The 13,494-nt window shown below is 42.7% G+C and overlaps 1 protein-coding gene across 1 annotated transcript; it reads left to right on the top strand.

Moving 5' to 3' along the window:
• Window positions 1–2,260: 2,260 nt before the first annotated feature.
• On the top strand, window positions 2,261–13,110 carry DPPA2 (developmental pluripotency associated 2). The gene is made up of 7 exons (XM_021692683.1): window positions 2,261–2,293; window positions 4,592–4,739; window positions 6,554–6,717; window positions 6,808–6,861; window positions 7,802–8,063; window positions 10,553–10,748; window positions 13,005–13,110. Exons 1-7 carry the CDS (start codon window positions 2,261–2,263, stop codon window positions 13,108–13,110), a joined length of 963 nt encoding a protein of 320 aa, XP_021548358.1.
• The last annotated feature ends 384 nt before the right edge of the window (window positions 13,111–13,494 follow it).

Below are 13,494 nucleotides of genomic sequence, written 5' to 3'. Positions count from 1 at the left end.
CAGGTTGGCTCGATGTCAACAGTTGTTGAAACTGGATGATGGATACATGAGGCTTCATGATATTGTCTGCTTTTGCACGTGTTTGAATTTTCCCATAATATAACCTTTTCAAAGAGGAGGGAGGAGAATCAATAAGATAACTGTATTGTAATAAATGCTAAGAGAAAAAAAATATGGTAATGAAATGCTTTTTCCACTGGAAGTTCTGCCCTAGCCTAAGACATTGGTATCAGTACAGGATACCAGGTGGGCTACCTTCTAAAACCAGCCAGAAAAAGCGCACCAGGTGGGGTCACACCCAAGTGGGTGTAGACAGTACTTTCTAGGCTGAATTTCCATGGGCTGATTTAGTTTCCATCCTGGAAGGGAGGAGCCAGGATTCCAACCATTATCTGCCTAATCCAAACGCATTTGGTCACACCCTGATCTAGTAAAGGTTTCTAGACTTTAGGTGCAAAAGAATTACCCTAAGGGCTTGTTGAATTTTGAGTCCTGCCCTCAGGGATCCAATTCGGGAGGTCTGGGGTAGTCTTCTAATTTATTTTTCCAAACAGTTCTTCATTAAACTGAAGCTGAGCGCTTGCAGACCACACGTTGAATATAGTATATGCTAAATTAAACTGATCTAGGCTCCCTGGGTCCTGAGACCAAGGGACCAGACCATTTTCATAGGGACAGAGAAAGCCCACAGTGAGAGCAATGGTTGCCGGTGTTGCCACACTCTGTATTTTCCTTTAGTAGCCCTGGCTCCTTAGAGTGACCTACGAAAACATCTGTGACTTCTCTAGCCTCATCTTTCCAGCAGTTCCCAAAGGCTTGCAGCTCTGTATTCATTAGTCCATCACTTGCCTTAGTCTTTCGGCTTTTGCTGCTCCTGTCCTGAACAGCCAAACCTTTCCCTTTATAGCCACCTCACCAGTAAGGCAGATTTCATGTTTGCGTTTAGAACTAAATCCAGGAATTTAAATCTAATCTCCCAGTGAATGACACACCCATGGGCATAAATCAGTTATGAAATACCTCTGATTCGGGGCGCCTGGGTGGCTCAGTCGTTAAGCATCTGCCTTCAGCTCAGGTCAGGGTTCTGGGATCGAGCCCCCGCGACTTGGGCTCCCCGCTCAGCGGGAAGCCTGCTTCTCCCTCTCCCACTCCCCCTGCTTGTGTTCCTTCTCTCGTTCTCTCTCTCTGTGTCAAATAAATAAATAAAATCTTAAAAAAAAAATACCTCTGATTCTTTTTTTTATTCCCTCCATAGTAACATCATTCAATCCCATCACCAGTATTGTCCTAGAGATGTTTCAAAAATATTTTTTTATTCAATTGCAATGTGTTAGCAAGAATTCGTCACTTCCAGTTTTCTCTCAAGTCTCACCTTAGAGAAATAAAGACAAAAATATTTTAAAATTATTATTATTTTTTAAAGATTTTTATTTATTTATTTGACAGAGAGACATAGCGAGAGAGGGAACACAAGCAGGGGGAGAGGGAGAAGCAGGCTTCCCGCTGAGCAGGGAGCCTGACGCGGGGCTCCATCCCAGGACCCCAGGATCATGACCTGAGCCAAAGGCAGACGCTTAACGACTGAGCCACCCAGGCGCCCCTAAAATTATTACTGTTATTATTATTTTAAGTAAACTCTGCGTCCAACATGGGGCTCAAACTCACAGACCTCGAGATGAAGTCTCACCCTCTATCCACGGGGCCATCCAGGCCCTAAAAATCTTCATTTTAAAATGTATTAAAATGTATTAGGAGTGATATTAATTACCCAATAACTCACCTGTCATATAATGGACAAGACGGGGTGTAAAACCGACGACATTAATCACACCGTCAGGGGCGCCTGGGTGGCTCAGTCGTTGGGCGTCTGCCTTTGGCTCAGGTCGTGATCCCAGGACCCTGGGATCGAGCCCTGCATCGGGCTCCCTGCTCCGCGGGGAAGCCTGCTTCTCCCTCTCCTACTCCCCCTGCTTGTGTTCCCTCTCTCGCTATGTCTCTCTCTGTCAAATAAATAAATAAAATCTTAAAAAAAAAAATAAATAAATAAATAAATAAAAATAAAAAATCACACCGTCAGATAGTGTGGGAGGGGAAGAAGAGTAGGAAGGAAAACAGCTCTTCTGGGAAACAGGAAGTAAGTAGACAGAGACATTTGCTTATAAAAGGAGAAATCAGGTTGGAAGCCCTCAGGTGAAAAAGAGTGAAGGGCAGATGTCCTAAGATTGCTACTAGCTTTGCCTTCCTCTGACTGTTCCTGGAAATGGCGCACTCCAGTTACGAGAACAATGAGCAGGTAAGTTTAGTTCCGACAGAATGAATTTTCCCCACACACTTACTTTTCAGAGACTTTCCGGAGCTTGCTTATGTTTCCTTCTTGCCCCCAATTTTAGTTTCTGGGTGTAAGAAATCTCCGGTCTTGGAGACTCTCCTCTTTGCAAGTGGATTATTACTTTTATTGCACGATTGTGGCTTTGAGAAAATTTGGGTGAGAGTGAAAAAGACAAAGTAAAGATTGCCGTTCTTAAGCCGAAGTAAGAGATGGATTCTGTAGAAAGATGTAGGTGGGCAAGAGAAAAACGTAAAGAAGTGGAGAGCGACAATAAAAAGAAAGTGAGAAAAGGTAATGTGGATAAGGTCAGAAAGTGAAGTGACCAATTTGGTTTCTTTCCTCTGGGAGTGTGTCCTACTCCTAGACATTAAGTATATGGTGGTGGGCGAGTCATATCGCTGGTCTGAGCCCCCACGTATCTCTGGAGTGGAGTAGTATTCCCCCGGTTCCTTTGTATGAATGTGTGCGGGAGTGCTTTGAAAGTACACAGGGGCGCCTGGCTCGCTCCCGCGGTGGAGCCTGTGAGCCTCGATTTGGGGGTTCTAAGTTCGAGCCCCACACTGGGTGTAGAGATTAAAAATCAAATCTTAAAAAAGAAGTTATACATATGCAGGATGAGAGTGTGAGCAATGGGAAGCCATTGAAGGGAGGGAAGTGGGAAGGGCGTGGCCCCATCAGATCCACTTGGCTGTTCTGAGAAGAAAGTACTGGCAATACTTGGAATGGAGTGGAGTGGAATGGAGTTTATTTACCTTTGGATTTGGGAGGAAACTTTTTTTTTCTTTTTTAAGATTTTATTTATTTGACAGAGAGAGACACAGCGAGAGAGGGAACACAAGCAGGGGGAGTGGGAGAGGGAGAAGCAGGCTCCCCGCGGGGCAGGGAGCCCGATGTGGGGCTCGATTTCAGGACCCTGGGATCATGACCTGAGCCGAAGGCAGACGCTTAACGACTGAGCCACCCAGGCGCCCCTGGGAGGAAACTTTGAAGCATAGTATACTCTATGGCATGGTTCATTTAATTTTTGAGATTCAGTTACCTAATTTTTAAAATAGGAAAACTGATAAATTACTATAAATGTGCTCTGAAGATTAAATGACAGAAATACAGAAAGCACCTAGCACAGTGCATGTGTACTATACAAAACCAGTAAATGTTAGCTCCTTACTACCTATCCATTCTATTTTTCTTTCATTAGATCATTAAAAGAGTTCTGACTGCCCACCCGGTGCTGGGCACTTTGAGTGTTGCTGTGATTGCAACAGAGTAAAATGTATATTCATTCCCCTCAGGTCATGGAGCTGAAATAAGGCCAGTATGGCTGGATCTCAGAATGCTCAGGGGTCTTGAGCTGAGTGACAGGCAGAGGTCAGACTCCAGAAATTTGTAGGTCACACAAGGGAGTTTTGTCTTTAACCTGAATAGCAATGATAAGCCATTGAAGTGTTTTTGTTTTTGTTTTTTTAAAGCAGGAGAGCAGTCTTCAGAAAGAATGGTGTCAGAATGGAGTTTGGAATGCTAGGAAATTATTGCATCTACCAGTGAGAGTTGATGATAGCTGGAGTTGGGAATCATCGGGAATCATGATAGAAGGTGGGAAGGCAGGAACTCGTTCCGTACAGATTTAGCAGATAAAATGCAAGTATTTGTTTTAGCTGAGGGAGAGGAAGGCCTTGAGAGAGGTGGTTTCCCCAAACTTGAGACCTATCCTTTCATTTACATCCACCTGTAAATCTACTTTTGTCAATTTCCTCATTGTTTCTCTTACCATTTTTTATTTTTATTTTTGACAAGGTTTTATTTATTTATTTGAGAGAGAGAGAACACAAGCATGGGGAATGGCAGGCAGAGGGAGAAGGAGAAGCAGTTTCTCCAATGAGCAGGGAGCCTGACGGAGGCTCAATCCCAGGACCCCAGAATCATGACCTGACTGAAGGCAGATGTATAACTGACTGAGCCACCCAGGCACCCCTCTTGCCATTTTTTTTTTTAAATGTTAAATTATTAAAATGATCTCTATACCCAACATGGTGCTCGAACTTACAACCCCGAGATCAAGAGTCACACACCTCGTAGCCAGGCAACCCTGTTTCTCTTATCTAATAAATGGTCTGCTAATCAACATCAAATTCAAGGAATCACTGTGAGTCTTCTCTCCAGCCACCTACTGGTTTCTGAGTTTCTTATTAATTGTGCTTTGAAAGTAAGCAGTTAGTTTTATGGTATCAGATGAGAATCCTCAATTGACATTTCCTTTTCCAGAATTTCTCAGAGGAGGCATTAGAGGAAGAAAGTGTGATTCTCACATTGGTTCCAGTTAATGAGGAACCTAATGAAGAACATCAAATGGAACCAAGTGTTTCTTCAACTTCAGAAGTCAGCCTGAAGATGCCTGGGTCAAGCGATAAAGGTATGAGGAAGGATTGCTCAGTTTGCTGCTCCCCCAGCCCTGGGAAGCCCAGGAAAAAGATTTCTGTTTCTTATCCTTTGACTGTACAAATCTTAAATCTTAAATCTTACCTTGATTACCTGTGGTGAGAGAGTTCTCAAACTCCCACACTTCTCAATTGCTAGGCACCATGCCTTGCTTTTAAGACACACAAAATAGGCATGTGGTGTGCCTTGGACAGGGCATGGTTCTTATAGTCAGCTAGATAGGAATTCAAATTCCCAACCCAGGAAACTCAATCTTGTCTTCGTTTTGGTTAATACATACTTTACATATCTCTTGTAAAGACAAGTGATTTTTTCCAGCTTTGAAATATAATCAGCATTTAACCTTGTGTAATCTTAAGGTGTACAATGTGATGATTGATAAAAACACATTTATATTGCAAAATGATTACCAAAATAAGGCTAAGTAGCATATCCATCACCTCACACAGTTCCCTACTCCCATTCCATCCCATGGTGAGAACATTTAAAGATTTGCTCTCAGCAACTTTATTTTTTATATTTTTGGGAGAGAGAGAGAGAGAGAGAGCGTGTGTTCGCATGCATGAGCAAGCACATGTGGAGGGTGGGGAGGGGCAGAGGGAGAGGGAAAGAGAAACTTTTTGTTTTTGTTTTTTAAGTTTTATTTATTTATCAGAGAGAGAGAAAGAACAAGTGCACAAGCAGGGGGAGCGGCAGGTGGAGAGAGAAGCAGGGGCCTGGCTGAGCAAGGAGCCTGATGTGGGACTTGATCTCAGGACACTGGGATCACGACCTGAGCCGAAGGCAGGTGCTTAACTGGCTGAGCCACCAAGGCATCCTGAGAGAGAGAATCTTAAATAGGCTCCATGCTCAGCACAGAGCCGGATGTGGGGCTCAATCTCACGACCCTGAGATCATGACCTGAGCCCGAAATCAAAAGGGTCAGATGCTTAACCGATTGAGCCACCCAGGTGCCCCTGCTCCAGCAACTTTAAAACACACAGCATAATAGTGTTAATAATAGTCACTACGATGTACATTAGATCCCCAGAACTTATTCATCAAATAGCTGAAAACGTGGACCCCTTCATCAACATCTCCTCAGATTAGTATTTTGCTTGGTAAGTAATTACTGATCAAATATCTAACAGCTCTTACTGTCATGACCCTTTGAATCTGTTCTTAGTGCTTCACATAAAGGTATCAAATAAGTATTTTCAGAATGATTTTATTTTCTGGGCCATGAACGAGGACTTCAATGCAAAGTAAACAGTGATAGGTTACACCCAAGCAGTGAGGTGAGATGGGGTGCTGCCAAGGAAAATGAGGTAGGCTGATGGAATGCAGGATCATTGGTGGTTGGGTGGTTTCTTTGAGTTCTCTAAAGACAACTAGTGTTTCTGGTCCAAAATCTAGACATTTTGGAATAGCAATCCAATATAATGTTCTATCCAGGTTCTGGGATTGGGCTCCTTGCTCAGTGGGGAGTGTGCTTCTCCCTCTGCCTGCCGCTCCCCCTGCTTGTGCTCTCTTCTCTTTCTCTGACAAATAAATAAAATCTTTAAAAAAAAAAAAAAAAGAATTTCAAAATGTAGGTTTGATTTCCAGATCTGCCATTTTAATGGAGATGTGATCTTGGGTAAGTCCTTTAGTTACAGAATCTATTACTTGTAATAGAGGAAAAATAGTTGATGTGTGTGTGTGTGTGTGTGTGTGTAAATTGGGTTGTAAGAAATTAGCAAGAACTTTGTTAAATTGTCATCTTAAAAATACTAAATTATTACTACTTTGATTTCCTTCTTTTCTCAGTTTGTCATCCTCAAATAAATGAACAATTCAAGTTTTGCCCAAAACATAGTTGTTGTAATACACCAATCCTTCCCTTGCCAACCAGTTTGCCTCCATTTAATAAAGTACGCTGGAACACTTTGCGGAGCTGGTGCCAACAATTGAATTTGAGTACCGATGGCCGGGTGAGTACACTGGTGGGAAACTGCAGCACAGAGCAAGTGTGGAAAGCTTTGCCAATTCGTAATTTTCATTTCCCATCTTAATGTCCTTAGAAAATAGAGGTTTATCTGAGGCTCCAGAAACATGCTTACCCTGAAATAAACCAGGTGAGTAAGGAGTGTGATGACAGTGTAAAGGTGAGTTCTGACTGTGAATTGTTCTTTCTATCCCACCATCTCTATAGATGTTGTATCTCTAAGGCAAGATTTCTCAACCAGGGCAATTGACATTTTGGGTTAAGAAGATGTTGTAGGTATAATTCAAAGGAATATTACTCAGCCATAAAAAGGAATGAAATCTTTGCCATTTACGACAATATGGATGGACCTAAAGGGTATTAAGTCAAATAAGTCAGACAGAAAGACAAATAGCATATGATTTCACTTATATGTGGAATCTAAAAAACCAAACAAACAAAACAGAAGCAGACTCATAGAAACAGGGAAAGATCTGGAGGTTGCCTGACAAAAGAGGTGTGGGGGGCTGGACAAAATAAGGGATAGGAATTTAAAGTTACTAACTTCCAGTTATAAAGTACATAAGACATGGGGATGCACAGCATAGGGTATATAGTCAGTCATATTATAACAACTTTGTATGGTGACAGATGGTAGCTAGACTTACACAGTGATCACTTGGTAATGTATGTAAATGTTGACGCACTATGTTTTACACCTGAAACTAATATAATATTGTATGCGAACTACACTTCAATTGGAAAAAAAAAAAAGACTCTTGCCTTTTTGGGCCAAATAATTTGTTTTGGTTGGGGGTGGGGCTATCTGGTGCATTTTAGGCCTAAACATCCCTGGCCTCTACCCACTACATCTCAGTGGCAATGCCTTCTGCTTCCCCCACTCCCCTGCCCCCAGTTTTAACAATCAAAAATTTCTCCAAGTTGCTCTAAGGAAACTAATAATCCTAAATATTTCCTACACTTACCACACATGGGTCAATGTATAAAAAATGATAAAATTGACACAAAACACAAAAGTCTTTAGGGGCAGTAGCACTTCGCTGAAAACTCACCATGAATCCCATTTGCAGAATATTCCTGAAACATCACCAGAAGCTAAATTGCAGTCATGTTCGAGGAAAGGCAAGATGTTGACCAAGAAAGCAAAGCTTTGGAAAAGTTGTAAGAAGAGTGAGAGAGAGGAAGGGATTAATACCGTCGAGGTGGTAACTTCAGCACAGGAAGGCATGTTGGCAGCATGGTCAAGAATTGCTGCAAGAGCCAGTCAATCCAAGTCTGTGAATTCACGTTCCATTCCTGCTTCTGTTGAGACCTTTCTGCTGCAAGCCTCTGGTAAGATCAGCCTTAAAAGGGGCACCTGGCTGGCTCAGTCCATAGAGGATACAAACTTTTGATCTCATGGATCATGAGTTCAAGCCCCCCCATTGGGTGTGGAGCCTACTTTTAAAAAAATAGACTGACTACTAGTCCAGAGAAAGAAGGTTAAATTTTGTTAGTCCCATACTGAAAGGCAGTAAAAGGGAAAGAGTGAAAATATCATAGATTGGATATTAGATTTACTTAGGAATTATCTTTTCATTGACAGGTAGTTAAGTTTTGTGTGGACCAATGTCTGAGCTAAGTGATTGAGTGGTGACCCTTTCTCATCATAAGCAGAAGTTCAAGGTGGGAAGAAAGCATAATCTGTTAATGTGGTCAGCCACAGTGTGAGGCCTTCCCCTTTCTCTCCCTTCGAAGGCCATCGTAACACAGTGAACAAGCATGCAAGTGTTAAAGCTGAACAGCTTTGGTTCAGATCCTTATTTCCTAATCCAATTAGATTGTTCCTTAGGCTTTTAATTTTTTTTTAAAGATTTTATTTATTTGAGAGAGCCTAGGTGCCTGGCATTGGCAGGTTACTTAGTGTAAGCCCTGGTATCCTGATGTACAAAGTGCTGATTGCAACTATTCTGCATCATAGAATAATTTTGAGCCTTGCAAGATACCACTTGGCACATTAAAAGTAGGCCCATTTGGGGCCCTTTTCCTCTTAAGGGATCTTGAGAGGAACTTAGCCCCACTTTTGGCCAACTCCCACTCCCGTGTGTCATAGTTCTGTTTTCATGTCCAGCAGAACCCATCTCAGGCCAGCACAAAGTCCTCTTCCTTCTTTTTGGCTTGAATTCTTTTCCTCTCTCCACTCCATTACCAGAAGTGTTCAGGGTTTTTGTTATATGCAGGGCTGATGTTCACTCACAAGAAATCCAGCCAAAAGGAAGAAAGGGAGCTGAAATTGGCCTCCTGTCTGCACCCCACGCTGCACTCCCTTCGGTGAGGAGGAGCGGGCACCTTTTGCTGAATCGCACAAGCACTGTGCAGCCCCGGAGCCGTCTCTGGAGGACTGCTTTCCCGAAAAGGACACCTCTTTCCGATTTTCATTAATGTGCCATATGAGCTAGTAGCATCACACACACGCTAACTCAGCCTTTTAGTTCCTCTTCATTCAGCAGTTATTAAGCACCTACTGTGATCCAGGAGTGTGCCTGGCCTCCGAATATACTGTGCGGAAGACACGTAGTGTCTACTCTCGGCTTACAGTCTGGAGAGATTTTACAGACATTTAAGCCCCCAGTGACTGCTCCTTTCTCTCAATTTCATACAGTTGATACCTGTAGGACTTTGTTTCCTCTCAAATTTCCCATCTTCCCAATTAGATTGTTCCTTAGGCTTTTAATTTTTTTTTTTAAAGATTTTATTTATTTGAGAGAGCAAGCGAGAGTGTGCTGCACGCACACGAGCTCAAGAGCCCGGGGAGGGGGGGTGTAGAGGGAGAGAGAAGCGGACTCCCCACTGCGCAGATGCAGGGCTCCATCCCAGGACCCTGAGATCATGACCTGAGCCGAAGTCAGAGGCTTAACCGACTGAGCCACCCAGACGCCCTATTCCTTAGATTTCTTTTTTTTTTTAAAGATTTTATTTATTTATTTCAGAGAGAGAGAATGAGAGAGAGCAAGCACATGAGAGGGGGGAGGTTCAGAGGGAGAAGCAGACTCCCTGCCGAGCAGGGAGCCCGATGCGGGACTCGATCCCGGGGCTCCAGGATCATGACCTGAGTCGAAGGCAGTCGCTTAACCAACCGAGCCACCCAGGCGCCCCTATTCCTTAGATTTCTAAACAAAGATCCTTTAGCCTGTTTTGTGTAGCTGAGGCAGTGTAACGTAATGGCTGGGTAAATGGGCTGTCAATCAGAATATCTGGATCCATGTCTTGGTTCTGGGAAAATTATGATATTTAACACGATAAACTACAGTTGCTGTACCTGCAAATAAAAGTAAAGAGAAGGTAAATACTAATAATGCTCTTAAGAATAAATGTATTCAGAGGCGCCTGGGTGGCTCAGTCAGTGAAGCGTCTGCCTTCCGCTCGGGTCATGATCTCAGGGTTCTGGGATCGAGTCCCACATTGGGCTCCTTGCTCAGCGGGGAGCCTGCTTCTCCCTCCGCCTCTGCCGCTCCCCCTGCTTGTGCTCTCTCTCTCTCTCTTTCTCTCTCTCAAATAAATAAAATCTTAAAAAAAAGAATAAATGTATTCATACATGTAAACCACATAGCAAAATCTTGGACACAGAGCAACCATTCCAAAAAGTTAATTGTTAGCCCTTGTGCTATATAATTTGTGAAGTCAGATTATAGTATCTTCAGTGTACATTTTTCTTACTTTTCATTCAGTTGATTCATCAATAGAACATAAGAGCAAAACCAAGAGTGACTTGCCGAGAGGTTGGATTAGGGCGCCATTACTTGATTTTTGCTGTTTATATTTGCTTCTCTTCCCCTCCTCAGGTGTCCGGTGGTGTGTGGTCCATGGCAGACCTCTCTTGGCAGACACACAAGGCTGGGTTCGCCTACAGTTTCATGCAGGTCAGGCCTGGGTGCCTGACACCCCCAAGAGGATGATCTCTCTCTTCCTGTTACCTGCCTGCACGTTCCCATCCCCAGGCCTAGAAGACAATATGTTATGCCCTGAATGTGCTAAGAGGTAACCCTTAAGTATTTTTCTAAGTATGGTATACTTAGAGATGTCTGGATAGGTTTCTGAATAATTTAGTAGGAGAAGGCGGAGGGCAATAAGCTGTTTGCTTAATTTGCCGTATAGTTCAGGCAAAAATAGGAAACAAAAAACAGTAGTGGACTAGAACTCGGATAGATGTGGCTTCATCTTAGAAACCCTAACAAAGTGTTCAAGTTAGAACCTTAACTGCCTCCATTTTAGAGACATGTTTTAACGAAAAAAAAAAAGACTTGGAGTTCACATGTCAGATTCTTTACTAGGGATACACAAATTAGTAAGACAAAGTCCATGTAGCTCTCTGGAATGAAAAGGAGTAAGAGATGCTATGAAAATGTAGGGGTAGTTCTTTTTTTTTTTTTTTTTAAAGATTTTATTTATTTGTTTGACAGAGACATAGCGAGAGAGGGAACACAAGCGGGGGAGTGGGAGAGGGAGAAAAGCAGGCTTCCCGCTGAGCAGGGAGCCCGATGCGGGGCTCGATCCCAGGACCCCGGGATCATGACCCGAGCCGAAGGCAGACGCTTAACGACTGAGCCACCCGGGCGCCCCTGTAGGGGTAGTTCTTATGTTGGAGTAGCTTAGGGAAACTTCCCAAGGGATTACATGTACTGAAGAAGAGTTTACCATTTGGGAAGTAATAATTAAGTTGGTCTAAATAGTGGAAACAGCCCATACAAATACATGGAAGTGAAAGAATATGACGTATCTAGAAATTGCAAACAGGTCAGTATGTTTGAAGCTTATACTGACTAATAAGTGGGAAAGGGAGGAGCACACCACTGCAAGTTTGTTTTTGTTTCCCCAAATTTTATATCTATATAAAAGGTCTCATATTATCCTCTTAACTCCTTAGTCACTTTTGGGACAGGGACTCCTTTGAGAATATGATAACTATATACTCACCATCCGGGGGAATACACAATGAGCATACACATAAGCCCTGCTTTAGATTTTATGTAGACCATAGCACTCCTAATGTTTGAGTACAAAATTCAGCTTTTGACAGTGGAATTGGGTGGAGGTGATATGAAATGAGAGTGGACGAAAACTAAGGCTTTTTTAAGGAAGTGGATTGAAATCTTGGAACAGAAACTCAATCTGAAGGTAAGAGATTACTATAATAATTCTGGAAAGATAATCTATGAGCTTGGCAAAGAATTTAAAGAGGAATGGAACAAATTTAAGAGATGTAGGAGTACAAGGAATAGTTGTTATCTTATTAGATGGAGAGGCAGCAGTCCGGTTCAGGGGCCAGGAATGTGATACATAGGACATGCTGGCCAGGGGTCTAGAGTTCTGGGAGAAGCGTAGGCTAGAGAGAAGCACATTCGGGAGTCTTTACCATATAAATTGTGCATAGGGGGATGTAGAGGAAAGAACCCAAAAGAGAATCAGCATATCAATGGCAGGTGAGTAATGGGGACTAAAAAAGTACAGGTAGAGGCTGAAAGATGAGTGGAAAAAGAAAGCAGTGGGCAGAGAGTTTCAGAAGGAGATGGTTGGCTGTGAGGTGGCCATGTAAGACTATGGCTAATGCTGTGCTGTTGGGAATGTCAGTTTAGGACACCGTTGGTGGTGGCCTTTTTGAGGATACGTTGAGAGGGGCAGTAGAAACAAAATAGGGTAGGGGTGCCTGGGTGGCTCAGTCGTTACGCATCTGCCTTCGGCTCAGGTCATGACCCCAGGGTCCTGGGATCGAGCCCCGTTATCGGGCTCCCTGCTCCGCAGGAAGCCTGCTTCTCCCTCTCCCACTCCCCCTGCTTGTGTTCTCTCTCTCACTGTGTTTCTCTCTGTCAAAAAAATAAATAAAATCTTTAAAAAAAAAAAAAAAGAAAAGGAAAGTGTAAATATAAAGGAAGTGGAACTGGGGTGCCTGGCTGCCTCAGTCAGTAGAGCGTGCTACTCTTGATCTCGGGGGTCATGAGTTTGAGCCCCAAGTTGGATGTAGAGATTACATACAAATAAACAAATGTTAAAAAAAAAAAAATAAGTAAAGAAAGTGTATAGTATTGTAGTATATAGAATATGAGCCCTGATATTAAGTGGACAGTACTGTTCCTTTCTTCACCACAGAAAATCTTTTTACCCACCATTCTTAGGGATGGGGCAAACTACTAAGGAACTCCAGAGGTGGATTCCTTATTTATTGCGGTGGGTATGGAATGGTCTATCTTACTCTAATAATTTTTCAAAATTCTTCTCTAATCCTAAATTTCTTTATAGAAATAAGAAGATGATGAAAAGATTAATTGCACTGGGGAAGGAAAAGCGACCTCGTTTGAAGAGACCAACATTCCCTTTGGATGGGCCATATGTTAATAAGGAATAAATGGTGGAGAGCCCACAGCTACCATTGACTTGCATCCCAGTGATTGATTGCTGTGCTCTGTCCTAGCCAGCCTCAGTGTTGCTTGATACCTTGAGTACAGATGTGAATGTGTGGATTTTGTACTGGACGTTTGCCAAGAAATTACTACTACTCCTGCTTCAAGTATTTGGTTCTATAGATTATAATTTAGTTCTGCTTTAATTAATAGATTTTTATAAGTTTTAGGTTTTCAGAAAAATTGAGCAGAAAGTACTACTGAGTTCTGAAATACTGCTCCAGCCCCTTCCCCTACTGTCAACAGCCTGCACCAGAGTGGTACAGTTGTCAAACCTACATTGACTTATTGTTACCACCCAAAGCCCATAGTTTACAACAGGGTTCACT

This window comes from Neomonachus schauinslandi, chromosome 1 (assembly GCF_002201575.2).
Source record: "Neomonachus schauinslandi chromosome 1, ASM220157v2, whole genome shotgun sequence".
NCBI lineage: Eukaryota > Metazoa > Chordata > Mammalia > Carnivora > Phocidae > Neomonachus > Neomonachus schauinslandi.
This window is presented reverse-complemented; position numbering and strand designations above follow the sequence as displayed.